Below are 19067 nucleotides of genomic sequence, written 5' to 3' on the forward strand. Positions count from 1 at the left end.
TGGGGCATTAGAACTCTTCCTATTCCTATTGCAGCAAAAGTTGCCTGTGTAAAATCCAGAGACATGCACTGGGCATTGGTGGCACATCGAGATCAGAGAGACATCAACCTTTCCTCACTGCGAATGCTCATAGTGGCTGATGGTGCCAACCCATGTAAGTGATGCTTCTGCAGTCCAACAGAGAATAGGGAATGTTTTCCATCTTGCATCTAAAGTTTCAATCTTCAATCACCATAGCTAAAATATTTCACAAAGTATAAGGTTTGTCTACTGCAAACTATTTGATATTTATTGAAACAGTGATTAATTCTGAATTTTTTTAAAATGTATTTTTCCTTAGCTAATCCTGAAGCAAACTTGATATTCTGCATAACGTAAGTTGCAGCAAATCCAGTTTTGTTTAACATGACAGCCATGTACAAAAAAATGAAGTAAATAACCTTGAGTTGTAGAGAGGATCAAAACTGCTCTTCTGAATGATGGCTCTCAGATACAGAATGAACAGATAGTTTTGGGGGAATACTTATGGTAGTCTTGAGAACCACATCTGGATCACTCCATGACAAGTACTTGTAGAAACTCTTTCTCCCCATTGTTTAAGATATCAAGGCAGAGGTGTTTTCCTTTTTGTAGTGGCTTGCTTTGGGTTTCTGAATTAAGTCTTTAATTTGCCTCATCCTAAAAAGAAAGCTTGTAATGACATTCATGTTATAAATCTGGCATTAATGGCTTTTCTGTGTATCCATAGTGAAAGTATTTTATGGTCAAAAATTAGTATTTATTTAATGTGTACACATATGTACAGTTGTATCAGGTAAGGCTTCTTTCCTAGAAAGTTCTTTTTTTCATTCAGAAAAGCCTCATATATTGAATAATAACTTTGCAGTTTGAATAGCATCACTTTAGAAATCAGACTATGTTTCCTCCTCTGATTGTTTTATTTTTTCCATCCTCAGGGTCTATTTCTTCCTGTGATGCGTTTCTCAATGTCTTCCAAAGCAAAGGTCTGAGACAGGAGGTCATTTGTCCCTGTGCTAGTTCACCAGAAGCTCTCACTGTGGCTATCCGAAGGTACCGTGTTGTACAGTGAAACAACTCCCCTGTGCATTATGTGTGGTAATGTGGAAAGAAATGAAAATGGCATTCGAGGTTGAATCTCCTTTACTTAACTTCTGAATGATGTTTTTAGTTTTCATTTTGTTTTTGTCCAAGTTGACTTACAGTAATTTGTAGTTTAGTAATTCAACCTAGTTCAAACTTAGTAATTTTATCTTACTATGTAAAGAACACTTTATAACGCGCCCGTTCCTGTAATTATGTCTAATTTTAAATAGACTGAAATCCTAATTCTGTAAAAAGAAATGGGAAAATGGCATCATAAGCATTAAATAAGTTAAAATATGGGATCTTAAATGGAATTGCTCTTAAGGAAAATCGTACTTTAAACCAGTATGTTTAAAGAGAATTATGGCATTCTGCAGACTTTTTTTGTCTAACTAGCACTTTATAACCAGTCATAAACTCTCAGTAATCATCTGGAAATGCCCTTGGAGTCTGTGGGATTTGTGCCTAAAAAATAAAATAGAGAAATTCGAATAGAACTATTAAGTATTATGTACAGGAATGTCGTTATGAAGCGGCCACCAGTCTTGAGGTGCTGTAAGACACAGCAAATACCCTCACTCGTCTGTTTGGGCAGACTTTTCAAAAGCAATCCCTTGTACAGTAGGCACTTTGTTTTTAAGTTCATATTTCTATTGCCATTTATGATTTTTTTTTTCACATTAAAACATGAAGTATAAAACTGTAAAGCACTGTAATAAAGCTCAGTAAAATACTTCCTGCCACAAAACTTAAATTATACTGAGTGAAATGTAGCCAGATTTTCAGTTAGCTTTCCAAGAAAACATCACAGGAAGAAAGACACAATGCCAAGAATGTGGTTGCCTTTCAGCCACATTATTAACCTAAAATGCCTGAAAACCATCCATCAATGACTTATCCTGCCCAGGTCAGTTTTCTTTCTGCACTACCTCAAAGCGACCATCACTCAGCTCCAATAGCCTTTCCCACAAGTAGTAAGAAGTGAGTTGTGTTTGCCATGTGTTGGGTTTCTCTGCTGTAGGCTGAGCAGCCCTTCACTCCCTCCACCCTTGGAAGTGACGGCTGCTTTTATGTGCAGCATACATTGTTCATTCTGAACACTGATTAATGAGAGAGAGTTTTCATTTCCTGTGTTAGAAATGGAAAATCTGCCCCAGATCACAGGTTATGCAGTGGGAGAAGTCACAGTGTCTCAGTGTGCAGTGGGTGGTTGCCTTTATAGACTTAAACTCTATGCTTATATCCATGTGAAGCACTAGAGATTCATTTCCAAATTAACTAACATTGAGAGCTTACATTAAAAAAAAAAGAAAAATTAGCACATAAAATAGCTGATAATTCAAAAAAAAAAAAAAAAAAAAGGAAGCATTTTTTATCTTCAGTGCCTCAGTAAGTAATTACGGAGACATTTGTATTACAGAGAGTGTTATTGAACACATACCCGCTTTTATTTGAAGTCTGGATAATGGCAGAGTAATGCCAGCTGAACTTGGGAACTTTCGTATTTTTCATTTTATTCAAGCTATCTCCAGCAACAGTAAAATCATTATCATACAAGTTCCAAAGAGTTACAGCTGAACTATACTTTCAAATGACTCCCCACAGAGCACAGATCCAGAGAGCTCCCTGTTTAATGCTCTGACTCTTTTTAAATCTATGGTGTAATTCCACTGATCTTCCTGCAAGGAGGTGTAACAAAACCAATTCTCTGTTGAAATACACTTGTAGTTTAGAGAAAGACAGCCAGTAATAGACTAATAGGTACTTTACCTTTAGAGATGAATCATAAAGCCTAATATTTAAAGGAATACCTCGTGCAAATAATTCTTTGTGGTATTCCCATTTGGTTAACTGCATATGAGTCTGAACCTGCTGGCTTAAGGGAGTGCAAAAGTACGTCTGCTGCCATTCTAACAAATGACAAAAAGTAGTGATAATTTGTATCTCTAAATGGTAGTAATAACTGCTCTTAAAATGCTCTGTAGCTACTTAAGTAACACAATAAAAGTGTGTGTGTGAGAAATGTCTAGGTGTTCTCTATTCACAGCAGGTTGTGAGCATCTTGTGTGCCTGCAGGAGACCAGCACTCACTTTTTATATTTAAGAAGTCCTGAGCAGTAAAATGTGCATTTTGGGGAGCAGGGTGAGAGAAAGTTGATCAATTAATGTGGCTGAAAGTTCCTTTGAATGATGAGAATGTTATTTATCACAGCTTCTTGTTTGCTAGCACCATTTGTTATGCTCTAATGCATTTTCAAGCGTGCCCACATCCTTCTATGTTGACAGTGTCACTTGAGAAATATGCCTTGTAAAATGTATTTATTGAAATTTATAGTGCTTATGTGAACATGGGCTAAGGCTAAGGCCCATCTCGTATTTCAAGCACAGTAGAGGAGAAATGTCACATGAAAGGACGTTATCTGTGAAGAAATCATTATGTTATAATGGACTACTTAGGAAAAATGCAGAATCTTGAAGAGTCTATTGGCAAGCATATGGATTTTGAAAATAGCTGGAGTTTAGCTGCTCTACACAGATGCATTATTCATACTCAAATCAGCATCATGTTAGCGTCCAGTTATGCATTTCAAAATACCCAACATTGTAAGAACGTTTTCAGACATGGAAAGACTTGACATATTCCTCTGGCTTAATAGTTAGCGTATGTCAGCATTTGCTTGCTCAGGCCACGCTCTTATATATGTAGTCATGGTACTTACTGATACAGCATGGGGTTTTATACTGAAGCAAGCTGACAGCTTGTGCTAATGCTGTGAGACTGTACAGAATGTCAGGAATGAATGTGAGCAAACTGAGGTGTTACTGCGTGGCTGCATCCACAGCATTTTGACCAGGCCTGATGAAACAGCAATTTGTTTTCATTTTCAAGGGGTAAGTTAAAATAGGAATAACTAAGTTACATGCACTAAAATAAAGATGAAGTCCTTGAAGTTTCTACAGATGCTTGGCAATAAATCTATTAAAGCTTCATTTCTTTTGCTTATTAATTGTAAGTATTTAATTATTTTGAGTAGGAAATCTCATCTGTGAGTTAAAGATAAAAGATCTGCATTCTTATCTTGGCTTTGTTACTAGCATGTGAGATGTAGGCTTTTATTCTGCCAGGTGAGCTTTGTTTCCTTAATTCTAGGTTGCCCCTTAAGTAAGAAAGTAATATGCAGAGTCTTTGTCAAGTTATTTACTAATTATTTCCAAATATTTAGAATGTGTCTGCCTTCTACACTGTCTATACTGCCTTTCCATACTTTTAAAATAACTCAAAAGCCCTTTCCTTGACTAATCAAGCAGTCTGCAAATCTATTTGAAAACAAATATAAGGTTTTTATGTGAATAGTAAGCATTACTTTAATCTCTGCAACCCTATATGTGGGGGTAACTACTGAGTGGGAGAGTTGCTAGATGTCATTACTTGAACATAGAAAAAGAAAGCTATTTTAAACTCTCAAATAGAGGAGTGTTTTCAATATTAATCCATTAAGTAAATGCTTACATCTGCCTGATAATACATGATGTTATAAACCATCGTTGCAGGCCAACAGATGACAGCAATCAGCCACCAGGCAGAGGAGTTCTGTCCATGCATGGTCTCACATACGGAGTCATTCGGGTGGACTCTGAAGAAAAGCTGTCAGTTCTGACTGTCCAGGATGTTGGCTTAGTGATGCCAGGAGGTGAGAATAGAATGAACTTTGTTTGAAACATACTGTGGGTCAATTTATTGATTTAATTACTTATGTGGTAAGTCATAGAAAGCTTTAGGGTTGGACTGTGCATGCTTGAAAAAAAAAAGTCTAAGAGCCTTACCTTATGAAACCGTGGTTTGGAAAACCAAGATTTCTTATCTATATTTACTTCTGTGGATCTCTTACCATGCACTGATGACATGCTTTAAACAGCCTCACACTGCATCAAAACATGGATTCCTCGAAAACTGTGAGGTACAGAAAATAGAACAAGTTGAGAAAATCCTATAACCTATGCTAAGGGTCAACCAAATTGCCATCTGAAAGCTGGCAGAATATGTTTCCAAAAATATTGAGCTATCACTGTCATCAGCAAGAGGAGGTATGATTGAACAGTTCATCTTGATAGATTTGTACTGAAGCCCAGGCTTCTAAAGATGAAGATTCTTCATGAGGGCTAAATTTTAAGTGATAAGTTATGGAGACTAGAAGAGGATAACACTGTAGTTTTTCCTAACAGAATGTCTGTTGTGTGTCAAGTGAATAAAGCATAAATTATGCATCTTAAAACATTTCATCTGAACCACTTTAGATACAGGAAGATTGATTGTTGTCTAATAGCAATCACAATAGATATTATTATAGATGTGCTGTCTTGCACCTTATACTGTATTCTAATAGTTTCGAGAAAAGATCACAGTCTTTTTGTCCTTGGAGTGAGAGAAAGGTCATTCAAGATTCTTCATGCTCTTATTTAAAGACATATTGACACACCATTGGTTTCCCTTGTTCATCTTCCCAACTATGAAGTCTACACTTGCAGGAATCCTGCTCCAGCTGTAGCAGCATACCTAATCTTTATTTACGTGGCTTACACACAGAATGTTTCTTCTTCAGACCAGTGCTTTCTAATCCCTCCTGTTCATCTCTGTTTGTCTCCGCAGTCCTGTAAGACCAGTCTGAGCTCTGATAAATTCTTAGCAAAACAACAGTACCAGTCTGCTATAACATCTTGGATCTTTCATATGGTGTTACTTGCTGCTTAATGAAAGGTGTATTTCCCAGTTGCCTGCCTCCCTGGCAGTATAAATATTATGAAGAATGCCTGTAGCGTATTTCGTTTTGCTCTGACTGCACCAAGTCTGGCCTTTGATATGCAAAACTGGGAACATAGTCACACTTCACAACAATGTTACAAATCAGCTGAGATTTTAAGTGGCAAAGGGAAGTTAGGTTTTGTTTCCAGTTTAAAGATTGAGTTTACAGAAAGATCTTTGCATTCTTTTTGTGTTATGTGTAATGCAAGTAACATCTTTTAAAAAGTGTTCAGCATCTTTTGAGAGACAGATTGTTAGTGGCTAAATATAATTTACTTATCTCAACCACAGTGTCTTTCTTGCAGCGTTTATATTATACTACAGTTAGTTTTGTTAAAGTCATTTGTTCTTTCCGTAGCTATAATGTGTTCGGTAAAGCCAGATGGAATTCCTCAGCTCTGTAAAACAGATGAAATAGGAGAACTATGTGTATGTGCTATTGCAACGGGTACATCGTATTATGGACTCTCGGGCATGACCAAAAACACTTTTGAGGTAAGCTGGCAAAAATGCTATGTAAAATACTTCCTTTTTAACTTTCTAAGGGTAATATTTCATATTTCACTTAAGATATTGACAGTAACAATATTAGAATATCAGCAATAATCAGTGCTTTTGGTTTGGGACCTTAGCCAGATAATCCTTGCTGAATCCCGTTTCATTAAGTGCAAAAACAGATCGTTCTGTGGGTTTAGTTCTGGCTCTGAGGAGCTTTTTCCTTAATTTTGGAAGAAGATGCCAGGCGCTGAAACAGTCACAAGGAAAGCAGCAAGAGACGCAAAGTTCAAAAGGTAATAATGGATATCAGCTAACTGCGTGCAGAATTGGATTGTTGCAAGCAGTAGGAAAGCTTCTGTATGTCCTTAAAAGCAGTCCCCATCATTTCCAAAGCCCAGTCTGCATTTAAAAGCCTGCATTTATACAGAAACCTGACAGACACAGCCTTCGAGACATATCTGAATAGTGAAGATAACTTTTCCTAATTAGTGCCCCCCACCTGCTTTTATTTGAACAGCTTTAGGTGAAAACTTCTGTGCTTTGTGTGATCTGTCTTCCAGTACGTGTCAGCAGCAGCGTAGACTGCTGTATTGACAGCTCTGTTGTACCTGCTCGCTTGTCCTTATTAACCTCTGTTGAAGCTTCTATGAAATGGTGGACAAATCAGAGAAACAATGAAAAATATTCATCTGAGACTTTTATTCATTCATGTTCTCATTATTTTCTCTAAATAATTGAGGAAAATTTAAGAAAAGTGTATCTACATTTCTGTTAACAAATGCTCTTTCTAATATTACCGTATTTTATGGACTACACGAGGCTAATATCTCCTGCAAAATGGTTTCAGCTTTCCTTATGCAGAATTGAATAATGTAAACACGATGCATTAAATAATTAATGGATGTGGATAGATATAATTCTCCACTCTGCTAATGATGCCAAGAATCCTACTATGCTATTGTGACCTGAAATTTGTAGATCGCTGATTCCTGTGCTACAAGAGCAATTAGCAGTATCCATTGTGAATGATAATCCTAGATTTGACGTATTTCAGGATAGAAAGGTACTTACATTCATTCTGGAGTACTTGCTGTAATTATAAAATCATTCATAATTCATAACTGGATCTGCAGTTGAACAGCACATTTAGAGTTATTCCAAATGGTAAGCAAATAAATTACCACTGAGTCAGCAAGCGTACTCATTTTTGAAGTTAAGCGTGTTCTTAAGAACTCTCAAGTGGGACTCTCTTTTCTTTTATGGTGTAATTTGTGTTGCAGGTAACAGTCTGAGGTTTGTGTTGCCAAGATGAGTTATGGCTGAGGGTGTGTAAGCTCTAAATCTGATCAGGAGGAGTCACCTGAGCATCATCAGAGGCTTATTTACCTTATTCCAAAGGAGCTGTCTGAAAAACCACACCTGAAATACTAAGCAGTATCATTTCAGTGTACAGAATTGAAAACCTGTGTTTCTGTGTCTTACAGGTGTTTCCTATGACCAGTTCTGGTGGCCCTATCACTGAATATCCTTTTATAAGGACTGGACTATTAGGCTTTATAGGACCAGGTGGACTTGTCTTTGTTATTGGCAAAATGGATGGTTTGATGGTTGTCAGTGGAAGAAGACATAATGCTGATGACATTGTAGCAACAGCACTGGCAGTGGAACCAATGAAATTTGTCTACAGGGGCAGGTTTGATCCTTTCTCTTATTTTAAGTAGAAATCCCTGTTTTGCTTAGATTAGGTGTAAATGACCCCTAAATGCTCCCAAAAGGCAGTGCCTAATCTGCGCAGAGCTTTCTGTTGCTGATAAAATAGGGATGCTATGAAATTTCTTTGCAATTTCTTTACATTACCGTTTATATGGCAAGAGGCAGCAGAGGAAAACCTAAGTCCTATATGAGATGGACTTTAAGTATTGAAATCCAAAACTGTCATTTAAAAATCTTCCTGCAGAACAACGGGTTTATTCTGAAGTTGTTGCAATTACTTGTTTCTAAAATATGGCTGGAGAAGGTGCTTGTGCTGGCAGCTACATAACTGCTTAAATGCAGCCTTGCTGAGACACAAGTTTAGTTCTCTTTTTATCCAGAGAAGGTTTACATCTTGAGCTCTGCTGTTATTGTGCCCCTACTGTTGAGTTCAGAACAAGATTCTATGTCTCTTTCAGAAGTTATCTAAAACTGCTGTTGCTTTTTTCCCTTTAAATAAAATGCTTATGAATGCACCAATCCTCTGAATAATAAATAACAAAATCATTACAACAGAGGATTAGTTTAGAAGGCAGGATCTTATTATCAGCTATCCTGGCAATAAATACTCTTCCTTCCTTCTCTCCTATAGAATAGCAGTGTTTTCAGTGAGTGTGCTGCATGATGAAAGGATAGTTATTGTTGCTGAGCAAAGGCCAGATTCCACAGAAGAAGACAGTTTTCAATGGATGAGTAGAGTCCTCCAGGTAATGCTTTTAATGTATGTTTGGAAGCTGCTTTTCCATTTTCTTTTTCTTTTTTTTTAAATCAACCATTTAGACCTTCAGAGTAACCTGATGTTTGTGTTAGAGCAATTGGGAGCACAGCTTCAGTCACACTTCCACCTAGCTAATAAGCACAGAATGAGCTTCTTCTGGGGGACAATTCCTGTCCAGACCATGTATGTCTAGTGTGTAAAACATAGATAAAATGCTGTAAAAAAGCAGGGATGAATTGAGGCAAGTAATAGCAAAAAGACAGTAGCATGCAGTCATGAGAACATAGTAATTCATTACTACAAAAAGGTAAGGAATGAGTGCATGTATACTTACTGTTAAAAGCTAACAAAATCTTGCTAAACAAAGATTGGCACTGTTATAGAGTTGACTTTATCAAAAGTATATATAAATAACTGAACTAGATCTCCGGATTTCTTTTTAATAAATGGGAGAGAATTATGTGTTTCTAGTGCACTATGGTAAACTGTTTGAGAAACAGCCTAAAAATGACTATTTCTTTCCACTGCAATGAAGGGACTGATTAGCTCAGATGCAGGTTTCTGTGATAAGGCAATCTGCACAGAGGGCACATATTGCAAGGAATCCCATTCCGGCTGCCCTGGTGGATCACACAAGGCACATGCCACCAGGAGAGAGAATATTCTCAGAGTATGAAGTTTTCTTATCTTGAACAACATGGCAGATATGGACTCTGTGCCAGTTCTGGCATCTCTAATCAGTTTTCTTAGTGAAACAAAAAAATAAAGATCTCAGGTACTCTGTTCACTGCTTGGATTAAATCATTGCAAAAACTAAGCTGTCTCATCAGCAGGAAGAAATGCCAGCAGTTTTAAGAAGTTGACTTGTACCCTTCTTTCAGGTGGTTTAGTTCATTCATCCTCTTCAGCAATGTGCCAAATTCCAGAATGGGAAAGGTGATGGTTTTGAATGATCCGTGACATTTTTTCAGGTTGTGTGCCACAGATGTAGCTATTAAAGTAAACAGTGTGAAAGTCACTCATGTATAACAGCCCTCATCCCACCGGAGTTGGGCATTGCTCTCCATGCACTTCTAGGAGCCACTCCGTGGTGTGTTTGAATTTGTTGGTTACCCTATAACAGTTTTCTTTCAAGCTGATGTCAGGTGAGGATCCCGTGATTTCTCACTGCTCTTCAGAAGCCTACAAATAACATCGTGATGGGGATTTGATGCTTCAGATTGCTGCCAGAAACATGAGACATTGCTTCCTGGCTGTCATGCATATCTAACTATTGCTCATATTTAATGTCAGGGGTATGTAGACCAGCAGTGAGGTGATCCTGTACTGTCATGAGATCTACCAGCACTAAAACTGCAATGATTGTAAAACAAGTAACTGCTTTATTATTCTTTACAATCAAATCAATTAAAATAAAGCAAAGAGAAGACAAAAGCATAGCATTATTTAGAGTGACTGTAGAAGTAATCAGTAATTTATTGGTCTTTGCTTAAGTACGTAACTATAAATCATTATTTGATTGTTGGATTATAGATTGCATCCTTAAAGCAACAAATGTATGCATTCACATTTCTCATGGTTAAAAATTAAGATGCAAGCTAAGTCAGTTACATTTCTGAACATTTAACTTCTCATTAGAGATGCTGTCTGTGATTTGATTCCCAGTCTGCTTGGGTGTCAGAAGTTGTTTTTCTAACTCACTGGCTGCAATTTTTGCACCCAATGAAAGAAAAATACTCAGTTAAAGTGTGAATGGAATGAAAATCTATGGGCATGCATATTCATGTTTAGCTAGATGACTTACATGGATACTGAACATGACTGATTTATTGAAAGTGATGCAATTGACTCCACTTTTCAGACAGTGAATGTGGTTACTGTGAGATTCAAAAATCCTTCTCTTTCAGGTTTGCATTCAAAAGATTTTGTTTCTAGACAATACTTTTGTAGTTTTACTTCATGTTGTTTAAGTTCCCATTTCTGCCCGAGGATCTTCTACACAGTAACCGGGGAGCAAAACAGTTTTTATCTTGGCACATTAAAAATGTATAAGCTGCATCCATCAGTAGCTGCGCTGTGATACACGTGCAGCATTCACCATTTTTCTTTGCTCCACAAGATGGACTGGATGTTAAGTTGATAGGAGCCCTTTGAACGTTAATTCTGAGAAGTGTGCGGGCTCAAATCTATCTCACATGAGTTCTCAGACAGCCTAGTGATAAATCTCCAGGATACTACAATCATTCGTCTGAGGAGTGCGTTTCTTAATAGATTTCCATGTAGTTGGCACTAGGCTTTTGTATGTCTTTTTTATCTTCTCGAATGAGTGTAACAACGTCAGCCTTACATTTCCATCCACCTGTTCCCAATGAAAGAAACCTCCTTATCACAGGCTCTGCTGAAGTGTCTTTCTACTGCCAGTTAATTATTAGGGTTGTTTAATGCAGCAATTCAGAACAACACGTTTATTATAATGATGAAAAATTACCCTTTCATTAGAATCGACTTCCTGCTTGTTTTAGGCTATTGACAGTATTCATCAAGTGGGAGTCTACTGCTTAGCTCTGGTACCAGCCAACACACTCCCCAAGACGCCGCTGGGAGGAATACACCTATCAGAAACCAAACAGCTTTTCTTGGAAGGATCGCTGCATCCTTGCAATGTGCTGATGTGTCCCCACACATGTGTAACAAATCTGCCTAAACCAAGGCAAAAACAACCAGGTAAGATGAGTGGGAGCAAAGGAATTGAGGCTTTATAGTGTGTGGTTATGGTACAGTAAAGAGTGAAATCAAGTAACTGTTAATGTGGGTGAGGATCAGCTCCATCAGCTGTTCATGTTAAGGATACTAGGCGGAATCTATGAAAGTATGTTCAAAAGGAAAAATTCTGTAAAACACTCTTTATTAGTAAAGGTGAAATTTCTGCTGCTCTAAAAGGCACTACTTGGACCACAGCTGGAGTTCTTCACATAGTCCTGGTCACTTGTGTTTGAAGTATATGAAGCAAGTCTGAAACAGAGAAACAGCCTGCAAATGAACCATGTTTATAAAACAGTAGTAGAGAGGAAGAAGATAGTTGACACTAAATAACAAAGTTAGAAGAATAAGTAGTTAAAAATGGGTTGTGAATCAAATGAAACCAAGAAGTTGGATATGTTTTTTTACCTTAGGAGGGAGGTTCTGCATTATTCTTACAGTAGGTATATCTGAGGGGAAAACCAAGCTAGTTTTAAGACGAGCTCTGCAGTTAAATATGTATATAGTAGAGATAGGGTGAATCCAGACCTGTCTTCCAGGTACGTCAACGAAAATTTGTATCAACAGAGATATGCTCAAGGTTTTGTGCTGTGGATAGCAATGAGGGAAATGTGTAGTACAAAAGAAATACAAAAAATTTCCATCCACAAACAAAGAATTTTTATTGCATTTAACACATCTCCAATTTATTCTAGAAATTGGCCCTGCCTCTGTGATGGTGGGGAACTTGGTCTCTGGAAAAAGAATTGCCCAGGCCAGTGGTAGAGATCTGGGGCAAATAGAAGATAATGATCAAGCCAGAAAGGTAAGTAGAACATTTCTAATATGTCTTCTATTTTATTTAATTAGCAACAGGAGACATAACAGTATGTAGGTCATTTCAGAATTGATTTATTACATGTTATTACTAACAAACTAACTCGTTTTAAGACTCGCTTTATAAATAAATATCAAATAGACATGAGAGGAGATATTGCACATTGCACGTGCTGTTTAACTGGGATACGTGGGACAACAGAAAATACATGGTAGGCTGTAATAATAGGACTTTTATCGGAAATCACCTTCTATTACATCTTCATTACTGAGTAGAGTGGAGTCCAAGGAATCTAATTTGCATATATGGTCATGACCTTTTCTTTTTAAGTTAATATTTTGATTTTGTTTCAGTTGAGCTCTTTAGGGAGCTTATGTGAGTAATAAAATTAATAAGTTCTAAACTATATCTGTCTATATGTGTATACGTGTATTTATAGTAAGAGAAAGGAGTAAGATTAAGAACAAAAATTGTGCTTAAATTCTGAGAGATTACTAAGAAGTTCTTCATTGTTTTGAAAGTATATATAGAATGTATCACCATCTCAGCAGTGACCTAAGTTCCTGCTGTGCCAGAGCACCTTGCTATAAATATGTGTGATGATAAGAGAATCAATTCATGTTTAGCGTTTCACAGTTGTTGACATAAAGCTTAGAATATAAATAGGAGAGATACACTGACAAAAAAATATAAAAAATAAATGTGTTTTTTAAAGCTGGGAAATTATTTAGTGCCATGACTGTCACTCTTCTTTTTTTTAGTTCCTCTTCCTCTCAGAAGTTTTACAGTGGAGAGCTCAGACCACTCCCGACCATGTGCTTTATACACTACTTAACTGCAGGGTAAGCAGTGCTGACCGGTGCTCTGACAAGCTGCAGTGCAGCAAGTGACATGCTGGTGTTACAGCTCCACCTCCTTGCACTGTGTCTGGATGTGGCTCTTTCTGTTTCTTTTTCCATTAATACCCAGCTGGTATATTTAGTGTCTGTGTAGGCAGAGAGGAAAAGAGAATAATAATTGTTGAGTGTCAAAATACAGATTGCTTTTGTATCAGGCACCCCATCTTATACATGTCTCATTTCTTTTTCTACCACATACATGTGGGTGAGCTGCAACTGCAAATCTATTTCAATACTCTTCATTCTGGTACTGAAGAGTAGTCCTCAGTACTGCTCGCAATCTTGGTTTCTAATTTGAAAAGCACAAGCTTGACAAAATCAAAGCACTTTTTCTACATGAAGTGATGATTATTGGTTTGGAGAATGGGCCTTCTGCAAGGAGATGCAAGAATGGAGAAAGGATTTAAAGAGATGTGTTCAGAATCCAGAACACAGAACACTGCAGAGGATCACTTGTACATCTCTCTGCATGTCTTGATGCCAGGCTGCCACAACATTTCATTGACTATCAGAAATGAATTACTTCATATCAAAAAGTGCAGAGCTCATGTTTACAGAGGGCGGGTGATGACAGGCTTCTTAGACAGCTGTAGATGACAAACCTGTGATTCCCAAGACCGTCACAGAGCAGGAAAGCCTGATTTCAAACCACCCTGCCTTACTACCTATAGACATATCTGTCAAAAGTGGGAAACATATCTGGTATGTGAGGGTCTTATGAAAGGGAGGGGCTTGAGATATTCACCTGTGCAACCTGGAATAGCTGGCATTTGTTCTTAGCCCATATGGTCCATGAACAACTTAAGTGGTATCATAAACCTCCAGCAATTTGTGAACATCTGCTAGATCACCAGTTATTGTACTTACAGGATATGCTCCCCTAGCCTGTATTACAGTGGTGGTAGGAAGTTCAGTTTGAGGCTACAGATGAGTCATTAAGTTAATCTGTTTTAATTCAGAGCAGTAGCTAGCATTTGTGAAGATTTCCATTGTAACAGACAATGGTGAAGTACTGATTTAGTTATCTGCAGGAAAGCAGAAAAGTTGAGAAGTAATGCTGTTTATAGATGCAGTATTACAACATTGAATGAGTGGATTGTTCTGTCCTGTAAGTGAGGAGCAGAGATGCTATGAGAAAGAAATAGTGCTGTCCCATCTCCTTCACACAGGCTGTTGCTTTTGAGTTTTAAGTAATGCCAGTCTTTGCATGCTGGCAGAAGGGTTCAGACAGTGGGAGGGAAGGATACAATGTGAGGATGAGGATTAATGAAACAATTGATTGTTCCTTAGAAGTGAAAATCAGTTCAGTTTTGAAATTCAGTTTCTCTGCTCCTTTAATACTCCCAGTGTGGAATATGTCCTCTTGTGAAATCTGAGAGGTTTATTGTTTTATGGAGAGATTCGGTGTCTAATGGAAAGGAGAGACAGGGCTGGTGAGTTTTAGCCTAAGTAAATTTTATTACCCATCTTGAATCGTAGTTCATTTGTAACTTCTCCCTTTTTGTCCTCCTTTCATCTTGTATGTACACACTGTTTTCAAACATCCAGACATCTCACAGTTGATGACTAACAGAAATTCACTGAGATCAGAGACTTCCTATAACCCAAACAATTTGTGAGATTAGATTTCTAACATAGCTCAGTGCCCTGTTTTTAGTTTGTCTTCTGATGTAGCACCTTCCTATTACATTACATTATACATTTCAGGTATGAAACCCAAAGGTAACAGTCATCTCCACTCACCCATGATTCTTCACCAACAGTAGAATTCATACCAGGACTTCATATAAACACTGCAGTTCTTCCTGTGCACCTGCAGCAAGTGCCAGAGTTCTTAATTGAGCTTTTCCCAAAAGTGTGTGATTTGCAGAATTCTATTCCTTTCTATGTCAGTAAGGCTTGTAGTACTCATGGATGTGGGGTAGCAAAAGGATCCATCTCCACATGACTATTGAATGTCTACTGTGAGCAACTGCTCAGACGTTGGGTCGCTTTGGCCGTGCCTAGAGCTGGTCAGATGGAACAGTCCATATAGTTGAATGTGTCCTTAGAAAAAGTTCTCATAGTAGAACAATCCGGAAAACCTATCAGAATTACCTGAAATGCATTTTTCCCCCCTGTTAGATTAAGTTCTTCCTTGACAGTGTTTGAGGTGTGACGTTTCTAAATGCACAGTGATGCATGATAACATGCTGTGACCCTACTTCCAGATCTTTCTCCAGCTGCTCTCTCTCCTCTCTGAAGCTTGTGATCGATACGTACTGTGGTGGTGTGAGGGGTAATGCTGATGAATAGGAATCAGCAGTCAAGTCAAATCCTTAGCGTTTCTTGCCCTGTTTTAATATAATTCGAAGAATATTTCTGTAAAACAGAAAACCTTATTACTGACCAGATTTATTTAAATTCAATAAATGTCTTTTCTCTTTCATTTATATGCATGCGTGTAGCTTTTGTTCTAGACTAATTCTTTTCCCCTGTCACAAAGTATTGTTTTCTCTGATGCCTTTTGTTTCATCTATGAAAGTATTTCCCCCGTGCCATTTGGCTTCATTCCGAGGTGCTGACAATGAGATGCTATTTTCAGGGTTGCTCTCTGCAGATCCTCTGTATTGCTGTGTAAGACCACAAAAGCACTTTCCTGGCTGTAGCAGGAATGCTGCATGTGTAGCAAGAGAAGGAGTACAATTTACATGAGCATGAGGTTGGCATGCTACTGTGACTTCCTTGGTTAGAAAGGAAGCACTTTTGGGGACACTTAGTACAGAGAGAGGAATGGAGAATGTTCCTTTCCTTGACAAACATCCTTTTTCCCTCCAGCTACAGTTTGGCATCAGACTGAACGTTTCTTTAAATAAAGTGACTGTGTAACATATTGTAGCTTTAGGAAACTGCAGCACCTCATCCAGTAGCTTCTAGTCTTCAGAGGAGAACAAAAATCAATGCAATGCATTGTCATCTGTGATGTTTATCTTTCTTCCTGTGCAGGGAACAATAGCCAACTCATTAACGTGTGTCCAGCTACATAAGCGAGCAGAGAAGATAGCCGTCATGCTGATGGAAAGGGGGCATTTGCAAGATGGAGACCATGTGGCATTGGTTTACCCGCCAGGTAAAGAGCTATGTTCAGCGCCTTGATGCTCTCAAAAGTTAATCATGAGCCTGTAGAACAGTACAGCACAGGTTTTACCAGCCTGTGAACCAGGTGAACTGGCAATACAAAATCTTTGTCCTATGTGCATTTCTCTGAACTTAGTTGAACTTAAAGATTTTCCCTTTGTGTATTTGTATGAACATAGATACTATATGTATGGGTTCAGATTAAGATTAAGTGGTACTTTTAAAACCCACTAAGCAGTCAAATCTAAACAGCAATTCACTGCTTTGCTTTCAGTTTGCTTGAAACACACTATTTTATGAGCACGTGGTTCTGCTAATATATTCCATCTGCTGAATGTTCTTAGGTTCACCTGTCAAATTCCCTTTTGAAAGTACTGCGTTTCATGAGTATAAAGCAGCAATATCTGCAAAATAATTAACCTTTTTAGAGCAGAAATATGATAAATAGTGGATGATTAAGAAATACCCCAAAATAATCAGTATTTTGTATATATGCAGATCATTTACACAGCTCTGTGGTTTGATTTTTTCTACTATGGCATAAGGACTTTAAGCTTGCATTAACCAGTGCCATCTTTGCCATTTGTTTAAAGTTATTTCTGCTCTAGTGCTGCTCTTTTATCTTAAGCATTTTGTGTGTCTTGGTGAAATAAACAGTCTCATTTTAAGTCTGGATTGTGATATTTCAGTTGAAAGAGACTGCAAGATAATGGTTAAATCATTATCACTTTTAAGCAGTTTCTCAATGATTAATATGAGAAATCCTTTTCCACAAAATAAATGTGTATTTTAAACTTAAGGTTTTATTTCCTGCATTTCGCTTGTCCTGCATAAATCATATTATCAGAGGAACAATAAACCTGTCTGTACTCCAGATCTGTTGCCAGTGGAATAGTGAAACAGTCCCCATTGTTATCTTGGCGCAGCCTGTGTACAGAACGAGAGAACTATCAAGGAGAAGTCACGGGGTCTTTGTGCCGTTGTCAGCTCAGCTTCCTTCTATGGCCTGGTGTGTCCACAGTCTGACACCTGCAGTCAATATTTATAAATAGGAATGCTTAGTTTTATGTTAGGAGCAGGGATTCAAAACCAAGGGTCCATTTTTGATTGTGAAATTTCAGGTAGACAAGTCAAAGCTGTGTGTCTGCAGTTAAAAATAGCTTGAGAAAGAAAATGTCTAACAAGCCTTCAGATGTTCCTTATGCAGCTGATAGGAACAAACAGCATTTCCTTATCCTTTTGCTGGGACATCCCACTTCTAGAAACTCATTTGAGTGTAAATGAAATTTAGGAAGATAATTCATCTGTAGAAATAGATAATTCATCTGTAGTCTTTTTACTAGTTACTTCCTGATCATGAAAGTAGAGCTCACCGAAATGATGATATCTGGCTTCAGCTTTGTGTGTCATCGTTGGTTTTTCATGCTCAGGAGAACAGTGCAATTGAAAGTAATCAGTGAAGCTGAACAAATACTGACAAGGGACTGAAAAAGAAGTCTGTTAAAGGACTTAGTCACTCATTTAACCTTCTGAGTTGAGTCCCAAATAATATTTATGCTGACACAGATGTCTGTGATGAAATGATTTGATTTTCAGGGGAGGATTTTTGTTTTGTTCTTCATGCAGGAATAGACCTGATTGCCGCGTTTTATGGTTGCCTGTATGCAGGCTGTGTGCCAATAACAGTTCGACCTCCACATCCCCAGAACATAGCGACAACGTTACCTACAGTGAAGATGATTGTGGAGGTGAGCAGGCATCTGGAAGTGCACAAGCAGATGAAATGGGCAGTGGACTTGTGTAGTGTTTGGGTACAGTATAAATGGTTTACTGTTAAGTGGGTGATAATGAGTTACAGTTAAATAGGTGATGTAGATTGAAGGGTTGTATTCCTTCCAGGATTTCAAGATTTCAGTATGTTTCAGAGTCAGGGCTGTTTGACAGCGTGCAACTCCTGACTTCAACAGTCAGCATTTTTCTGCTGTTGTGCTACATCCAGGAAACTGAGCAATATGCCAAGCATGGTAGGATTCCCCACCTGGCAGTGCTACACTCAGCATCAATAAAAATCCCAATGGAAAAGCTTTTGCCAATGGAAAGCTTAGCTTGGCTCATGCTGAACCCAGTTGTTTTGCAGTTTGAAGCAATTACAAAGTTCTGTTGTGAAGATATTGGTTGGTGTTTCTGTTTTTGTCCGGGGAAGTATTACTCAGGCCTTTTATTTAATACTTTATTCTGGTATTTTGGCTTCACCTGAGCACATTTTATCTCTGATTCTCACGAGTAACTACATTTCTAATCTAATGAATGGAATTCCAAATCTCTGAAATAACAGAATTTGAAAGAAATGTGATTTAATTGATTATTTCAACTAGCGATAGTTATAATTTGGTTCTTTCCTCACTGTATCAGATGCCTCAAAATGTCAGTAGAAGTATGAGAAAATGGCCTGTTGTCTTCAGGATTCTCATTATTTGCTGTTTTTCCACTTGGTGTTTTTAAGCATCATCTGTTAAAGTTATAGAAGTGGGGTAAAATGAGTTTCTCCTGGTTCTCCTTTGATGTCTAATAGGCAAACCAGGTCTGACTGGTTTCTCACTG

At 37.9% G+C, this 19067-nt stretch overlaps 1 protein-coding gene across 6 annotated transcripts in view; it reads left to right on the plus strand.

Annotated features, from left to right (window-relative positions):
- DIP2C (DIP2 acetate--CoA ligase C (putative)) overlaps positions 1 to 19067 on the plus strand; it is a 255689-nt gene that overhangs the window by 189001 nt on the left and 47621 nt on the right. For all 6 annotated transcript variants that reach the window (XM_015853069.3, XM_015853075.3, XM_015853073.3 and 3 more), the window contains 11 exons: positions 35 to 154; positions 957 to 1071; positions 4657 to 4796; positions 6264 to 6400; positions 7888 to 8096; positions 8748 to 8862; positions 11396 to 11597; positions 12329 to 12438; positions 13212 to 13292; positions 16335 to 16458; positions 18093 to 18214. In XM_015853069.3, coding sequence (XP_015708555.1) covers positions 35 to 154; positions 957 to 1071; positions 4657 to 4796; positions 6264 to 6400; positions 7888 to 8096; positions 8748 to 8862; positions 11396 to 11597; positions 12329 to 12438; positions 13212 to 13292; positions 16335 to 16458; positions 18093 to 18214 — 1475 coding nt within the window. The remainder of the gene's footprint in view (positions 1 to 34; positions 155 to 956; positions 1072 to 4656; positions 4797 to 6263; positions 6401 to 7887; positions 8097 to 8747; positions 8863 to 11395; positions 11598 to 12328; positions 12439 to 13211; positions 13293 to 16334; positions 16459 to 18092; positions 18215 to 19067) is intronic.

Source organism: Coturnix japonica, chromosome 2 (assembly GCF_054131305.1).
Source record: "Coturnix japonica strain WE chromosome 2, WE-NBRP24, whole genome shotgun sequence".
NCBI classification, from domain to species: Eukaryota; Metazoa; Chordata; class Aves; order Galliformes; family Phasianidae; genus Coturnix; species Coturnix japonica.